At 42.2% G+C, this 18619-nt stretch overlaps 1 protein-coding gene across 1 annotated transcript in view; it reads right to left on the bottom strand.

The window, feature by feature from the left end:
* Positions 1–484: 484 nt before the first annotated feature.
* The window catches only part of ITGB5 (integrin subunit beta 5), a 192264-nt gene continuing 174129 nt past the window's right edge, over positions 485–18619 (bottom strand). The window contains exons 12-15 of the mRNA XM_036745271.1: positions 10772–10875; positions 5321–5440; positions 3687–3853; positions 485–1676 (exon numbers count right to left, since the gene is read on the bottom strand). Coding sequence (XP_036601166.1) covers positions 1581–1676; positions 3687–3853; positions 5321–5440; positions 10772–10875 — 487 coding nt within the window. The 3' untranslated portion in view covers positions 485–1580. The remainder of the gene's footprint in view (positions 1677–3686; positions 3854–5320; positions 5441–10771; positions 10876–18619) is intronic.

Genomic DNA, 18619 nt, shown 5'->3' with positions numbered 1-18619 from the left:
ACCTTTGTGTCATGGATCCCTCTGGCACTCTGGAAGCCTATGGACCCCTTCTCAATGTTATGATTGAAAGAAATGCTAAATTTCAGTGGGAAGTTAGTGCAAATAAAGACAAATTTTTTTCCCCAACCAAGTTCCTGGAATCACCCTCCTTTCCCTCTTCCAACCCCTTATATTAGATCAATTAATCAACTAGCATTTGTTAAGGGTCTACACCAGAGGTGGGGAACCCGTGGCCTCGAGACCACACGTGGACCTCTAGATCCTCAAGTGTGACCCTTTGACTGAATCCAAACTTCACAGAACAAATCTGCACTTGAGAACTTAGAGGGCCACATGCCACAGGTTCCCCAACTCTGGTACATGATGCTTGGTGCTGGGGATACAAAGACAAAATAGGAAACAGTTTCTGCCTTCAGGGACCTTATAATTCCAGTGGGGTTGGGGGTGGAGGCAACATGTAGATGATCTCTTTGGTCCTTTCCAGCTCTGGCATTCTGTGCTTTTAAGGGGATATCAATATGGAAGGACTTGTAGGTCTTGGTGATGCCAAGGTGGATGGGGAAGAGAGGGAAGAAAAGAGAAAATAATGCATCCAGCAAAAAGTGTTTAAGAAGGTAACTGCTCTTAGTCCTGGGAAAGGAGTGAGCAATGGGCAAAAGGCAGATGCCACTGGCAACCATTCAATTTCTATTTTGCTTACAACATCTGTTCCAACCCCACCCACACAAAAGAAGAGCATGGATGCCAGGACCCAGCCTGGCAGATTGGGACAAATCGTGTTGGACTCAGCAGAGACTCCAGCAAGGCATTATCCCCATTACAACCTCTCAGTACCTTCAATCCCATATCAGAAAGTGGCACACAAAATCCAATTTCTTTTTGGTTTTAATATTTAATCCCTGGAGATATTCCCCTCCCTTTCATCACCAAAGTACCAAACATGGAGGGGAAGAAGGAGGATTTGAGTATTGGATTTCTACTCCCTTACAGATGCCAAGTATCAAAGTACTTTTACCAACAGGATTGCTGCACAGCCAACAGGGAGGGAGGAGTCATCGGGGCAAAACCATAAATGCTCAGCAATTTTTTTTAATATAAAAACGACCAACTCTAAGACATCCAGACTTCTTGACTCCATTTGTTGGTTATACTCACACACAATTGGTTCCAAACAACCTTCCCTTTGGCCCTGAAAGGTATCAGGGTGGACTTCCTTCAAGTCAGATGATTCTTTCTAAAGTTCAGATCACTTAGCAAACTGAAAAAAGCAAGGAGGTGCCAAGGTCCTCCAGCATCCTCCATCCCTTCCTTTCCCCTCCTCCCCCCTTCACATACCTCTTCTGGGCCTAGGTAGGTAGGTGGCAAGTCTGGCCTGGCTCCAGCCTGTGCAAAGGACAGCAAAACCAGGTGCCCTTTCCTACCCAGACAAAAGGCTTCTTGTCCAAGCCCGCTTTAAAGGATTGTTCATCATTTCCTACTTAGGGAGCAGTAATACAGTCAAGCATTTGTCTACGGCATTCCAGTCTTGGAAAAAATTTCCAAAAAAAAAGTCCCCCCAATCCCTCTTCAGAAGAACGACATCAGTCCACGGTGCCATTGTAGGATTTGTTGAGCTTGTTAAAGGTGAAATCCACAGTGTGGGTAGATATTGGCTTTCTATAGAGAGGGTTGGAAGCCTAGACAAATGAATGTGAAAAGGACAAGCATTAAGAAAATTCACCTGAATATAATATATAAAATATAAGCTCATATTGAGGAGGGCTATTTATCGTAACAATCCAGTCAACAATTATTTAATTAGCCCTTACCCTACCTTCCAAGAGTTGGAGGAGGGAGATAGTTTTTTGGAGATTAGGATAGGGATGAGATCTGTGATTTGAGAAGTCCCTGTTGAAGAAACTCCCTCTATCCATTGAGGTCAGTGCCTGTTTTGAAACCTAGAGCCTTAGAGAGATGCCTGGGACATTGAGAATTTAAGCACCTTGCCCAAGGTCACACAGAGGTGAGGGACTCAGGTCCTCCTGGCTCCAAGGCTAGCCTTCTATCCACTATACCATGCTGAGTCTCTCAGAGATGATGAACACACATAAAACAATCAGAACTCAGTGAAATATCAAAGGTAATGATAGCTAACATTTACATAGCACTTTTAAGGTTTGCAAAGCATTAAGTGCCATCATGATTCCCCTTTTAAAGAAAAGGAAACTGAGTCTGAGCAATGTTAAGTGACTTGCAAAGGTCACACAGCTATAGGTGGGTGAGGCTGGATTTGAACCCAGCTCTCCCATCACTTTACATGCCAAAGCTGCCTCACTTATTGCTTGCTGCATGCTACATTTAGGTAAAAGGCTAGGCAGATAATCAGCACTTCACCCACAATTCAATGATCTTGTTCCCTTACTATCCACCTTACTCCCGTCATTTAAACAGTTTCTGAACCGCTCCCCACTGTCCCCTGAAGTCTTTCTGTCTCAATTACAGGGGATCAGCTGGCTTTCCTACACCTGACATTTCTAAGTAACCTTCACTCTCCCCCAAATTATACATTTTTGCCTCTGCTCCACTTCTCCCCAAATTTCATCCCACCCTACCCAGAGACATCCAAATCCATGCTTTAAGACACAGATCAGGATTCACACATCTATGAAGCTTCTTTTCCTAACCTCCTACCTGACCCACCAATGCTTTGTTTGGGGTCCTTCAGCACCTGCCTGGAGTGGGGGGACGGGGGGGCTTTTGTACCTTTTACCCTTCATACTTGTGAATGTGCAGTTTTTTCATTCTTCAGACCATGTCATGTATGCCAGTTTTGTGTCTTCTACTAAGCAGGGCAGGGGCAACTAGGTGGTGGGGTGGATAGAACACTGGGCTTGGAATCAAGACTTAATTCCATGAGTTCAAATCCAGCCTCAGACACTTATTAACTGTGTGACCCTAGGTAAGTCACTTAACCCCGTTTGCCTCAGTTTCCTCATCCGCAAAATGGGCTGCAGAAGGGAATGGCAAACCACTCCAATATCTCTGCCAAGAAAACCTCAACTGGGGTCACCAAGGTTCAGACAAGACTGAAACAATTCAACAACAACTAAACAGGGCAAATTTCTTGGGCAAAAACATAGCGTTTCCCATTCCTACTGTGCTCTGCCAGTGCCTGAGCCAGCATTATACACATAACAATAACAACAGCCAACATTTACATAGTGCTTTAAAGCTTGCAAAGCATCATATATATGTGTGTGTGTGTATACAAACATGTAATTATATACATATATAGTGTGTGTGTATTATATACATATATGTAAAATTTCATCTGATCCTCACAACAAGCCTGTGAGATTATCCCCATTTTCCATATGAGGAAACTGAGGTCGAGAGAAGTTATGTGACTTGCCCAGGGTTATACAGCTAAGTAGATAGCTAAGGCAAGATTTAAGCTGGAGTATATCTAATGTCAAATCTAGGGCTCCACCCACTATACCATCTAGCTGCCCTCCACAGTGCATCCTCAGTCAATGTTTGCTGTGTCTTGACCAGATGCTCCATAATGTCAGATTAGCGTCAGCTTCCCATTTCTTTTGTCGTCACTGTGCCCCTCTGTGTGGTCACCAACTTTTGACTGTTTTCTGTCTCAGACCAGAGTCCTGGCTCCCCCCCCCCTACCCCCATCCCCTGCATTCCCAATTTACCATTTCGTATCTAGCTCTGGAACGTTCACTCTGGAACTTTGCAAACTCTCTTCGGTCATGTATGGTGACGAGCAGCTTCCAAATGGCAAGGAGGGCGATGCCAACTAGAAGAATGCTTCCCACCACAGCCAACAGGATTGTCATGGCACTGGGCGCAGAACCACACTCTGGAGAGGAGCAGAATGGAAGTTGTGGTGAGGGGCTTTATTGTGCCCTCCATCCCAGGTTGGATTCCAAGATGTAGCAGTGAGAAGGGGAATAAAGTGGGGAATGTAGATAAACAGGCATCTGTGATTGCATTAGTATAGGGAACTCCCAGATGAGAAAACCCAACGTAGGCATCAGCAACTTCTCTTAGAGAGCTGATTAGGACACTGAGAGGTCAGGCGATTTGTCCAGGAACACTTAGCCAGGATGTGTGACAGGTAAGAATTGACCCCAGTCCTTCCTGGCTCTAAGGCCAGTTCTGTACCTACTCTGCCATGCTGCTTTTCAAACAACAACAACAAACCACCCACAACCCAAAAGGTATCAGTAAAATTTCTTTCTAAAAATTAAGAGGCCATACCCCTTCCTTGGAGTGGATTCTATATCCAAGGGAGGGTCAATCAGTGATGTTCATTGACAGTCTGGCCCCCTTCCCTGCTTTGGTTGTGGGGTGGTGTATTGGCAACCAAAAATGGGCTCCTTAGCACTTAGTCAACAAGTGCCCTTGACTAGTTTGGCTTTTTCCCCTGAACTGAATACTGTTTGTATGTTGGACTGGAGTAAGCTTGTCGGCCCCTTCACCTTGCTTCCCTTGCTTAAGCTGATGGAAAGAACCTGTGCTTTCCCGGTCAACCCCTTCACCTTGCTTAAGCAGATTGAAAGAACCTGTGCTTTCCCCGGCATACCTTACACCCCCGCAGAAGCTGGATGGTTAAAAGCAGCTCCCGTTGGAGCCAGAGGCTGCTACAGCTACAGCTACAGCCGCAGCCGCAGCCGAAGCAGGAGCTGCCAGTAGCAGAGCTGACCTACGGGAGGAAGCTGAACAAAGACTTCAGGCCAGTGGGTAATCTTTTTACCATAGAGGGGGAAGCATGATTTTGCTTTATGCAATCATGCTTCTCTGTAGCCTCCTGGTTACTCTTGTAAGGCGTACTTATTGGGCCTGGAAACTTTTCATTAATATGTCAAAATGGGGATGCTGGTTCATGGGTTGGTTACTGTGGAGCCTAAATATATGTTTTGATTCTTCTGCCTTCTACTTTGAGAGTTTCTTATATCCGGCGGTTCCGAACCTTTCAGACATGTTTATGATCCTCTTTGAGATTATAAACTCTGCCCTCCTAATACAGGTGGACAGCAGCCTCATTCTTCACTTCTTCCTCATTTTTCAGGGACTCAGGGAAGGTGGGGCAGAAGAAAAAAGGTAGGAAAGAAGCACAGCTAGTACAGAGTGGACTTTTTGGAGTTTGTTGGGTGGGATCCCAACTGTTTATTGTTTTATGTCCCTTGAATATAACCCTTTGGTACATTGGATTCTGATTCTGAAACGACCCTGTAAGCAGCCAGAGGCTTGGTGGGACACCCTATGGCATTTCGACATTGGAGGATGGGACCAGTGAGCTCACCCAATCTGAAGAGATACCCACCTGGCTCCTTGAGGACCATAAGCTTGGACTTGCCACTGGGGAGCTCAGAGTAAGTGAACATCATGACACAGTCCTTGGCAGTTTTATAGAAACACAGGACAGCTTCCTGGTCATCTTTTGCTGGAAGAAAGCCAAAAAGTTAAGAGAAGGGGAGGGAGGGAGAAGTATTTCTGAGCCATGCTATCACCCATAACACACGCAAAGCTCAGCCTGGCAGAGCAGCAGAGAGGGATCTGGCTAACCTGAACACTGTAACATTTGCACTCCATCCTGGAGATGGAGACAGACAGCTGGGGGACTGGGAGGAGGAGGAGAGATGGGGGAGGAGAAGGAGGAGGAAGAGAAAGAGAAAGAGGAAGAGGAGGAGGGGGAGTCTAGGTCCTGAAAAGATTATTTTTGGTCTCTATCATCCAAAGCTTTGGCCAAGGCTCTGGATTTCTCATCCCTCTGGGGACTATGAATTCCTTTCTATGTCAGGGACTTCCTGTGGGGACACATGGAACAAATTAGGTAAACTTCAATCATCTGAGAAGTTTGTTGGTGATACTGATATAGAAGAAATGATTAACACTCAAAGAGGCTGGGAGAAGATGGCAGATAGAAACCAAAAGGGAAGAGGAAAGTGCTCTGGAATCCTCAGTAAATACGCTATTGAGGAAAAGTTGTCTGTGAATACACTTCATCCACTTCTGATCTGAAGGAATGGGCCTCTTGCAAGAGGGCAGCCTTAAGTGTAAGGAGTTTGGTTACTAGGAGACAAGCTAGAATGGAAGCCAAGAAACCTGGGTTCTAATACTAGTTCTGGTTTAACTAGTTTGTGGCCCTAGACAACTCCCTCCCCCTATCTGGGACCAAGTCTCTCATCTGTAAAAAGAAGGGGTCAGACAAGGTGACCTTTAACGTCCCTTTGAGCTCCAAGGCAGGATGAACCAAGGCATAGTGAGCTCTACACAACCGACTGCTGGACAAGATCTGCCCTTGGGAACATGGAGGCATTAAAATGTTGTTTTGTTTTGTTTTTTCCATTAATATCAACAAAGCAGGGACACATAGTGACCCCAGCTGCTAACCTCCAGAGACAGATGTCAGGATGTGGGCCGCTGAATGCTTCAGTGGCTACTATTTAGGTCATTCCAGCTGAGTGGCTGAGCTGAGAGATGCACGACCTTCCTTTCTCCTTAGTAGCACGATTTTCAGGGAGTGGGGATAAAAAGATTAGTCTGGTCTATGTTTGGAAAGCTCCCCCTCCTCCTCTCTTCCCTCTTGCTTAACTGCTGACCTAAGGGTATGTTATCAGAACCTTGCTGTTGCATTCCACGGCTGAACTAGGAAATCATTTGGAACGTTAATTTTCAGGAGGGGAAGGAACCAGGGGAAGTGAGAGGTGAAAATGAAGGTAGCAGATAGGATGACTTTAAATAGATTAAAAAAGAAAGGGCAAAATTACAAAAAAAAATTTGTTGAAAGGAATACTGCTAATATGAAATGCTTCTCAGTTCTTGCCTCATTGTTTAGAGAAGCTTGGACTCGGGGCCAGATAGATTAGTTGGCTGTCAAAGTAGAAGGCCTGGACCATTTCAGCTTACATTTAAAAAAAAGATCATTTTGCTTAAAAAAAAATAGTCTGTCCCAGTACCCAGCCTTTTGTGATTGAAGCTGTGTGTGTACTTCTGTCCCATGAGAATGAAAACTAAGGGGCTAAAGAATAAGAAGGGAGTACAGTGAATTGGGCAAGTGCCTTCTTAAGGAAGCAAATGACACCTTTCAAAGACTCAGGATAAAAGCAGGGTAAACTACCACAAACGTCAGACACAGTCTGAGAGAAACAGAGTCTGGGAGTCATGGGAAGATTCCCAGAGTCTGGAGACTAGCTAGTCCAATTCCATCATTTTTTCAGAAGAAAATAGCTCCTTGTATATGGCTGATCTTCCCTTCTGCCTCTTCTTGCAGTCACATGTGCCTTTACTGATGTCTTTTAGACTCCTCACACGCAGGTCATTCCTGGTAACAGACTGCATGCAGCCTATTTCCATCTCCCATGTCCCTTTCTATTGTCCTTTACATCATCTGTAATTTCATGAGATCATGGGATTCTGAGATTTGCAGCCGCACACCATCAAAGAGAATTTTAAAATAGCGGCTTTGGCAGCAGTGAGCAGCTCTGAATGAGTAAAACAGCCAAGCAGGTTCTCAAATGCAATCTGGACTTCTCACATCCTCTTAATCAATTCTGGGATCTGCTTACTGTCTGTCATGCCCTGTCCAGGTTATATGCTGAGAGACTAACTCTATGGATTGCCCATCAAACTGCACAATAGGAGCAATTCGTACTTTCCATCCACTTTGTGTTTCTAATGTAGATGGCTAGGGCAATCTCTTGGTGTCCTGTAGAATATACAATGTATTCTAAAAATATCAGTGCTGTAATAGCTTAAATCAAGAAGAGATTTTTACAACCTTTAATAGCTTAAAACGAGAGGAGATTTTTATGAGCTATGATAGCTTAAAACTGTTTTGAGACTTTGGGAATATCCTGTATTTAGTCATTTATGATAAAAATAGTAGCTAACAATTATACAGCACTTTTGCTAAGCACTTTGCACATATGTTCTTATTTGATCTTAACAACTCTGTGAAGTGGGTTCTATTATTGTCCCCATTTTCAAATGAGGAAATTGAGTCTGCAAGACATTAAGGGATATACATGACTTTCAAGTGTCTAAAGGAAGATCTGAACTCAGCGCTTCCTGACTCCCAAGTCTAGCATTTTATCTATTGTGCTGCTTAAGTCTCACTATGATACCATACCCCAATTTTGATGTCTGAGGTAATGCTGGGTTTTTGAAAGCTATGTCAGTGGAAAAGCTTTGCATCTTCCAAAGGTCAGCCTAATTAACTGGGTTAAATATTTCTATCACTGGCGCCTAGCCCAGTGTCTGGCCCATGGTGAAGGTTCATAAACACTTATTGATTTGATTGACTCATCACCCATGCCATCTATTAAGGTCTATAGTGTAACCATCAGTGGAGTGAAGTCTTATTTACACTTGAGAAATCGCTAATGCTTCTTGAAGTAACAAAATAGTATAGTTATTAAAGTTCTGTGTTCTTAATTCTCGATTTAATTTTCTTAAGAAATATTTCATCTACTATTCGATTCTTTATTCAGTTGACTGCCCATGTGCCATGCCTATGCAAGACAGACAGACAGACACAAATCAATTAACTCAATGGACCACACATCAAACTGCAAATATTTGGAGGCTGAGTCTCCCAATCTCACCTAGGCTGTAAGAGCAGTGGCCACTCATGGGTTGAACTCAATACTCATCAGCACAGAAGCTTTACCTCGCTCCATTTTTCACCATGTGGGCTAGCTCACACCTCCTTAGGCAGCCTGGTAGCCATTCACAGTTCACTACTGTATTTGTACAGGACTCAGCAGAATTGACTTTAGTTCCCCTGCTGCTCAGAATATCCGAACCCAAGGAATCCACTGGCCTCAGCCTTCCCAGGAACAAGGATTATGGGTATGTGCCACCATTCATGGCAGCAATATATCTTCTCATCCACACTGTTAAATCTTGAAAATGAATACCAGAACCCTGACTCTGATAATCCTTTTTTCCTTACATTTAGAGTGGGAGGAAATGTTTAGGTGAACTAGTTTGAACCAGCATAAGAACATTTCATTTCTAAAACATCTGAACTAGACTAAAGCTTAGTCATATCCCAATTTATTCTAAGCCTCGCTGAACTGAACTGGTATTTCAGTATAAGAGCTGGTCCCTGACAAAAAGCTGTTTTCTCAGAGCTTGAGGAATAGAGAATAGTTTGGTTAAAAGTTCCCATCTCTTTCCTTGGCTGGAGAATAAACTAGCTTTCTCTATGGTACTATCTGACCCTCAGCAAGTCACAAAAGCCTGTTTGCCTCAGTTTCCTCACCTGTAAAATGAGCTGGAGAAGGAAATGGCAAACCACTCCAGTATCTTTGCCAAGAAAATCTCAAACAGGATCACAAAGTTAGACGTGACTGAAATGACTGAACAAGAGAAATCTGTGTACAGATGGAAACCATCTCGCCAGAGGAGCATGATCATACGGGGAGGAGGAATGAGTGCAGAGTAACCCCAAAACTATCTTTTATGACAGTTTAATGGATGAGGATGATGATAATTAGCATTTATTAAGTACCTGCTCAGTAGGTACTTAATACAGGTACTATATTAACTTAACACAGGTACTATATTAACTTAACACAGATACTGGCCCTGTACTAAGAGCCTTTACAAATATCACCTCATTGGATCCCCACAACAACCCTGGGAGGTAGGTGCTATTTTTATCCCCATTTTATAGTTGAGGAAATTGAGGCAAACAGTGGTTAAGTGACTTGTCCAAGGTCACACAGCTAGTAAGTATCTAAAGCTGAATTTGAACTAAGGTCTTCCTGACCTGAAACCTAAGTTCTAATGAGAATGAAAGAGGTACAAGTGCCCAGGAGAGTCCAGGCATTCAGGTAGGAATGGGGAACAGTGAACAACAAATGAAATTTCTAGAGAAGGAGCAGACAAGGTTAGCCTTGTAGTCCCAATATTGAGCTAACTATCTGGGGATGCTGTGGAGTCTAACCATGGGTAGGTGCTACCTAGAGAGTAAATAGCTTAAGGAAAACATAGTCATGCCGGGGGGCAGAAATAGAATTTGGAGTTAATTAAAAATTTCTTGGCTAAGGAAGGGGATAGGAAGAAGCAGATGTCTGGTAATTGGACTAAGGCTTACATAACTAAGGTACCTCATAAACTGGAAAAGGCTAGCCTTGGTATCTATTCTATCTACATGTAAATGCTTAATCCCCACATATGGGATCACAGTCACCTAGAGCTAATAGGGACCTCAGAGGCCATCTAGTCCAATACCCTCCATCCTACAGGGGAGGAAATTGAGTCCCAGGAACTTGTCCAAGGTCATAGAGGTATTCAGTGTAAGAGGCAGGATGGCACTTGTATGCATGCAGACCTTTAGACATGAAAATCTATAAGAATCTAGAACAACAGGATAATGACTAGAGGTAGAAGGGACCCTAGTGATCACCTGGTCCTTTTTATAGATGAGGAAATGGGCCCAGAGGGAACGTGACTTACCCAAGGTCACAAAGCGAGTTAGTGGTAGAACTGAGATGAAAATCCAGGCCTCTCGACTGGCAAAGGAAGTCTTAGGGACTTCATTCCATGTCCTTCTGGAGACTTCCCTTCCTCATTCAAAGTTAAGAATTCCCCCTTTCCCCATGGAAAGACTCCCAAACATCTCAGCTGAGATCCCATAATGGAAGGTACCAAATGAACTTGTAAGCAATCTGCACCACCATCCCCCACCAAAAAACAACCCCCCAAAACCCAGCACGTCTGTCGCAGCGTCTAGCTTCTTCTGCCATTCATTGGCTACACTTACTGATTGAATCCACCCGGGTGATGACTTCATCCCTGCAGTGCTTTTGGCATGTCTGGTTGTCAGCCAGCCTCCCTGAGTTAAATAACATACACTCCACACAATCTCTTTGAAGAGAAAAAAAAAAGAAGGGAAGAAGGCCATGAAACACTATGCAGTCATGCTGTACAAGTACCAGTTCTAATGCTGATGTAAAACTTCCAAACTTCCTCCCCGGGACTGTGCTCCCATGGGCCCTGGCTGCACCCTCTCTCCCTTCTCCCTTCATGTGCATCCTCTGTGGGGCACTGTGAAGTGTGGAAACATCTTTTCTTTTGTGCTAGTGTGCTAGGGGTGGGCACAGAGTAAAGCACCTGTGTGAATTTTATCCACACGCCTGGTTAACTTTCTGTCATTAGGATCCTGGATTTAGAGCCAGAAGCAACCTCAGAGGCCATCTAGGCTAAGCTAACCCCCTCATTTTACAGTAAAGGAAACAGAACTAGGAAGATTTATTGATTCACCCAAGTTCATAGAGGTAGTAAGTGCCAGAGTCAGGATTTGAATCCAGGGCCTCTGACTCTGGCATCAAGGCTCTTTTAAAACAGAACTGCTACGAGTTTAAGCCACCAATGCTATGATGTCAAGAATCCTAATTGGTTTGCTCTATGAGAAGAGGGATTATTAGGCAGCTAGGTGGTGCTAAGGATAGCACTATGGATAGCTTTGGAGACTTGAAGTCAGGAACATGAGTTCAAATCATGCTTCAGACACTTATTAGCTAAACAAGTTAGGTTACTTAACCTGTTTGCCTCAGTTTCCTCATCTGTATAAAGCAAGGCTAATAATTGCACCTCCTTTCCAGGCTTGTTGTGAGGATTGAATGAGATCATGTTTGTAAAGCACTTTGCAAACCTTAAAGTTCTCTACAACTGGAAGCTATTATTATTAATTATTATCATTCCCTTGGGGAAGACGGTTGCACAGAGGCTCCACACAATATACCCCTTCATTCTAATTTCTACTGCCTTATCCCTCTTTCCCAACAAGTGCCCTTTGTTCTCCTGCTGGTTCTTGGCTGCACAGCACCTCCCACCATGATGACCCCCCATGTCTGACCTTCCAGAGTGGCACCTTGTGTTCAAGACTCTAGGCACCACCCCCACACTGTCCTGTTCATACCAACCCTGCCCTCCACTAGATGCCAGCCAACTAATCTAATGTGTGAGCATGTTTTCATAGCCACTAATGGGCTCTCCTTTGTAGGTCACACAAATGCTCCTTCTAGCAACAATCTCTTAAATCATAGGTTGGATGTTAGAGTCATGTCAGGCACCATCACAGGGAAAATATTTGTGGTCATGAAGTGATTTGTATTTCCCTTCAAAACAACCATTTATGTTACTAACTACTCTACCCACACATGGAATTGGCATCTGTCCTTCCAGAGCAGACTAAAGGCTGACTCAAAGTACTTTGCGTTCTGAACTCATAAAAGCCTGAATTATAAAATATTTTAAAAGAAATGTGCTTTTCATTGCTCTGAAGTACAAGCAGAAACACAACAAAATTTTAAAAAATTAACAAATAATTCCTAGTAGAGATTGTGCTAGGATTGGTTTAGTAAATAAATAAAGCATTTGCAATTAGCACATCAATTGTATCCTGCCAAATTGCTTTATAGACTCATATGTTATTAGAGTTAAAAGGGATCATTTACTCCAAATACCTCATTTTACAAATGAAGAAACTGAGGCCTCGAGGGTTTTAATGACTTTTCCAGAATTACTGAATTATTTAGTAGCAAAATCAGAACCCAAAGATCCGGTTCTTCAATGGACCCTTCTAATTCTTTTCTGGTCTGAAGAAGCATTTTCAGCCTGGCCTGGGAAGTCACTCAACTTCTTAATGCTCTTGACAATCCTCCAAGACTCTCAATTGCAGAGTCCATGTTCTCGCTGCATGGAGAGAAGGAATTGGCTCATCTAAGGGTTCCCCCTCTCAATGAAATCATGTCCCTATCCCTATCCCATTCATCTCAACCTCCTTCTTGCATTTGACATTGTTAATCATCCTCTTCTTCTGGATATTGGCTTTTCTCTGATTTTTTTTTGTGACACTATTCTTTATCGGTCACCTCCCACAATGCCCCCAAACTGTGGGTGTTCCCTAAGACTCTGACCTGGGTCCTCTTCTTTTTTCTCTCTAAATTCTCAGATTCTCTAGATTTTTCTAGATTTGAGCTGGAATGGATTAAAGACACCACAGAGTTCGACCCCCTCTTTTAAAAGATGAGGAAACTAAGGCCCATGGAGGTTAAGTGGTTTGGCCAAAGTCACAAAGGGCTCAGACTTGGTGACCTCATCAGTTCTCCTGAGCCTAATTGTTATCTCTATGCAGCTGACGCACAGATTGATGTAGTCTGGGTCACACCTGGACCTTTAGACCTACATCACCAATTGCCTGTTGAACATTTTGAACTGGAATGTTCTGGATATACTTCAAACTCAACATGTGCAAAACCCACAACTCATTATGAATAATCTTTCCCCCAAAACCTTTCTTTGAAATTTCTCTATTTTTGTTGAAGGCACCACCATTCTTCCAGTCTCCCAGGACTGTAACCTTGGCATTACCCTCGATTCCTCACTCTCTGTCGCCCCACACATCTAATTAGTTGCCAAATTGTGCTGTTTCTATCTCTAGAACACCTCTTGCATCTGACCCCTTCTCTTTACTCACAAAACTACCACCTTAGTTCATCCAGACCATCATCATTCCTAGCCTAGATTATTGGTATCCCTACCTCAAGTCCCTTCCCGTTCCAATCCATCTTCTATACTGCTGTGAAATATCTTCTGTAAGCACAAATCTGACCACACCACAATAACCTCCACTGGCTCCCCAATGCCCTAAGATAAAACTTTATTTAGTTTTAAAAACATTTATCTCTCTTTCCAGATTCACCAGATATTATTCCCCTTTACTCATTCTTCAGTCTAGTCCAAGAGAGGGGAACCCATAGCCTTGAGGCTACATGTGGCCCTCTAGGTCCTCAAGTGTGGCCCTTTGACTGAATTTGATCAAACCAGCCTTCTCTCCATTCCTCACACAAGATGCCCCATCTCCCATCTCTGCATCTTTACCCTAAGCTGTCTCCCATGCTTGGAACACATTCCCTCCATACTTCGGCTTCAGAGAATTCCTCTTTTCCTTCAAGACTCAGCTCAAACACCACCTTCTGCATGAAGTGTTTCCTGATTTCCCCAATTACTAATATCTTCCTGCCCAAACTACTTTGCATTTAATTAATTTGCATTTATTTTTATTTATTCATTTAAAAAATTTATGCCACATATACTTAAATATGTTCTTGGTATCTCTCCATTCAAATACAAGCTCCTTGAGAAAATTGTGGAATTCTTTGTACTTGTAATCTGAGGGTCTGGAACAATGCTTAGTATACATTTAATATTTATTGACTGAATAATATATTAGCTCATTTTATTATATTATGCCTTTATAAATGCAAAAAAGAAGTTTCCTTCTTTCTGTAGGTTATGAATGTACTCTGCTATCTTACTTGCACCACCCTAGGTTTTATTGGATAAATACTTTTTTTTAACCATAGAAGATGGAAACTAAAACTTTGGAGCTGTCCCATAAGCAATAAGAGAAAAATCTATCATTATCACCACCACCACCACTAATTCCTAATTAGCAAGGTTGTCTTCAATTTAAGACAGGAGCTCCATTGCCCTGCCTCCAGACTGTTTCTGGGAAAGGGATCTTTTAACACCACACAATCAGAACCTGAACTCAGTTCCAGATTTCCATACATCCGCAGTATACAGACTTTGCCATCAACCGGCTTTGTGGCTGGCCATGGTCAAGTCGTTTAATCTCTCTGAGCTTCAGTGTCCTCATCTATGAAACAGGGATTATAACAGTACTTACTCCATAGTATTGTTGTGAAGATCTGATGAGATATTGACCATTAAAGTGCTTTTTAAATCCTACATATATGCTGATCTATTTATTTGTAAAAATTCAGATTTGTATTGGAAAAAGGGCATTTACTGCTCCCCTGGAGGTTCATTTGCAGGCAGTATAGTGCTGTGGACTTGGCATCAGAAGACCTGGGGTCTGAGTCCTGACTCCGCCACTTCCAAGTTGTGTGACTTTCTACAAATCTACTATTGTCTCAGTTTCCTTATCTGTAAAATAGGGATCATAATACTTATCCTACCTACCTAAAGGATCATTGAAAATCAAAGATAGTACATGTAAAGTGTTTTGCAACCATAAGACACAATATAAAAGTATTATTATTCTTTAATAATTAATAATAATTTTATTCATATTTATTATTTGTATGTTTATTATATATTATTATAATAATTTTATTTATGTTAATTTATAATGAAATCAATACTCAAGATGCTGCAATTTAGGACAGTAAAACCTTGACTAAATTTCATCTTTGGTTGCAATCTGACCAGTGATGCCAACAGTGATACAGTGGGTGATCTGTGAGGAAGAGTTAGTCCCCAGCTAACAGGGCTTAGAGCCCAAGAGCTGGCACTGCCAGACAGAAAGGTGAGCAGGTAACGGGGGTAGGTCAAGGAGATGCTCCCTGTCTACTCCTACTGCAGCCACTGAGCAATGATGAATCACTTCACAGACTGCTCATTCAAACGATCCTGGTATCAGTGCTACAAACTCACTGGGTTATTGCGAAGATCAAATATAAAATCGTATGGTTTTCAAACCTGACCCTTCCCATCTTGGTAGTTTTATTCTTTACTCTTGCATATGTTCTGTGATGTTCTCCCCTCCTTTTCACTTCTCTCTCTCAGCTTCCTTGGCCTCCTTTAAGACTCAGCTCAGACCCTGCCTTCAGCAGGAGGCCTTTCCTGATCCCCTCAGTTGCTAGTGGCTTCTCTCTTATATTACTTCCCACCTTATATATCTTGTATGTACAAAGTTTTGCACGTTGTCTCTCCCATTAGAATGTATGAGCATACACTGAGGGCAGGGATGTGTTTTTGCCTTTCTACTGACCTCTCTGACTTCAAGTCCCGATTAAAATTCCACCTTCTACTGGAAGCCTTCCCTAACCCCTCTTGATTCCAGTACCTTCTCTCCTTTAATTATTTCTTATTTATCCTGTATAGAACTTATTTTGTATATATTTGTTTACACGTTGCTCCCACATTAGACCGTAAGATCCTTGAGGGCAGGGATTGATTTTTTGTGTCTTTCGTATTCCCAGAGTTTAGCACAGTGCCTAATACATTATTGTTGTTCAGTCATTTCCAACTCTTTGGGACCCTGTATGGAGTTTTCTTGGCAAAGATACTGGAATGGTTTGCTATTTCCTTCTCCACTGTCTTAGGCAAACAGGGGTTAGGTGACTTGCCCAGGGTCACACAGCTAGTGTCTGAGGCCGGATTTGAATTCATGCCTTCCTGACTCCAGACCCAGTGCTCTATCTACTGAGCCATCTAGCTGCCTGGTACATAACAGATGCTTAATAAATGCTTACTGATTTCTTTGTATGTCAGCACTTAGCACATTGTCTAGCACATTGGCCTGACTTAGTCACATGGTGAGAGTGTAATAAATACTTGTCGACTGAGGTGATAAAGGTGAAAGTGCTTGGAAAAAGTATAAAACACTATAAGGCACTACTATTATATAATTATTTATAATAATACATATTATATATAAAGGAATTACTATTATTAGTAATACTATTCAGCTCTCCGCAGGATTAAGTAAGCAGCTACTAAAAATGTCATAATAGGGAAAATATCCTGGCAACCATAAGAGGAAAATGTGTTCCCTGAAGAGATCATGTGAGAAAAGTAGGTAAGGCCTAATTAAGAGGGTTTGATTATGATTAAAAAGTCAGCTATTCCAGAATTGGTTACAAAAGTGTTACTCTGGTGTAACTGATTTCATGGAAACCTTCTGGATTAGAAATGAGAGTAAGGGAATTGTTACATTTGGTTTTCTACTAGAAATACAGGACTTAAAAGTTGAGGTCCTCAACCACACCATGAGGACGTTGACCTAAATGATCTCTGCGGTCCCTTTCAGCTCTCTTCCTACGATATTATGATATAATTTGGGGGTTGAGGCAAAGCAAAGCTAGGCCAGATGGAGAGTGGAGAAAGACCAATCTTGTCCTTCCAGACACTCAAAATGGCCCCTGTTGGGCTCCTTTCTTTGACATTTATGAATTCAGACACTCCCAAAGACAAGCAGTTGTCTTAAGATTGCAGTCAATATTCATTCATGACCCTCTCCTTCTTTAAATTATAGCTGCAAGTCACCTCATTTAGGAAACCTTACTGAGTCAAATCCAGGGGGATAATTTTGTACCAGTCGATTTTGACTGGTATAGACCAAGTCAGGCCCAAAAGAGTTTTAATATATGTTAGCTATACATACAAATTGGCATGACCTTTTAGGGGGAAAAAATAGGTTACTATGACCTTCCACACAAAGGGGTTTAGGGTTGGAGTCTTAAATAACTTATCCTTTTCTGGTTATACCATAAAAGTGGAAAGAAAGGAGAGAAGGGAACTAGAAAGGAGATGCCATTGTTTTTTTTCCCCCACAGATTATTCTTACTCAAGAGGATGAGTAAGGAAAAAGCTGAAATAACACATATGGTCTATACCTGTGGAGGAAGCTATGAACTAAAAAACAAACTAAAAACAAGAGAACTAGGGAGTCATGAATAAACCCCAGGGGATTCCTCTTCTGAATTAAGTATGTAAGAGATAAGAAACAAGAGTTTCTCAAGTTATAAAGGAAATATGAGAAAGGAATAGAAAAGGTACCAGTTAAGGATCAATGTATTTAAAAAAATTATACTTACAATTTAATTTATTTAAAGCTTGCTCTAAAAATTCTCTATCCATTTCTACCCTCTTAGATAATTTCAGTACCTCACTGTCTTCCTCTCCATCTCATCCTCTGCCATCATTCTTGGTGATTTCAATAACTATGTTAATGACCCATTAGGTTCCTCAAACCCTAGGCTTCATGACATCCTTGACTCTGCAGACTTCAGCTTCATTCCAAATTTTCCACTAATATCATGACCAGACTCTGGACTTCATCATTAAACTCCATCTACAGCTTCTTCAGCCCTCAACTCTCTGCTCTTTTCTCTATAATCATTATCACCTGGAGATTTCATTCATTTTCAACTTTGGTTGGGCAGAAGTTTCCAAAATCTAAATATCCAGCCAATTACCTCCAGGAACATGGATTTCCAAGTCAATATACTAAAGGTGAACTCCCAATTATGCCCCTATTCCTAAAAAATCAGCTCTTCCTTCTGACTTTTCCATTTCTATGTTGGTTGCTACTATTCTCCTAGATTTGAATCTTAGGCAACTAACTCTTTATCCTTGCCTTATCTGGCCTAATCATGATCCTTTTGCTTCATCATTCAAAATCTCTCTCATGTTTGTCCCTGCCTTTCGATTCTGACTATAATTCAAGTCCTTATTTCCTCATCTGTACCAGTGTTCTCCATGTTGTAGAGGTAGGAAAAAAAGAGGAACTGACAAAAGATATGGGATGAATGCTAACAGGGTGTTAAAATTGACACTGAGGTTGTGAACCTGAGTGACTAGAAGGATGGTGTGCTATTGACAGAAACAGTAAAGTCTGGAAGACAAGTAGGTTTGGGTGGGGAGAAGGAGATAGTATAATAGGATGTAAAGTGCAGATCATAACCCATTCATGCCCTGTCATCCTGTGAAATTCACTCTTTTCCCAGGGGGATGAGGCTCTCCCTGCCTTTGAACACCCAGTCCATCGTCTAAAGGGCTTGTACAAAACTACCAG

Source organism: Trichosurus vulpecula, chromosome 2, assembly GCF_011100635.1.
Source record: "Trichosurus vulpecula isolate mTriVul1 chromosome 2, mTriVul1.pri, whole genome shotgun sequence".
Classification (NCBI taxonomy): domain Eukaryota; kingdom Metazoa; phylum Chordata; class Mammalia; order Diprotodontia; family Phalangeridae; genus Trichosurus; species Trichosurus vulpecula.
The sequence above is the reverse complement of the archived record's forward strand: the minus strand, read 5'-3'. Positions and strand labels throughout refer to the sequence as shown.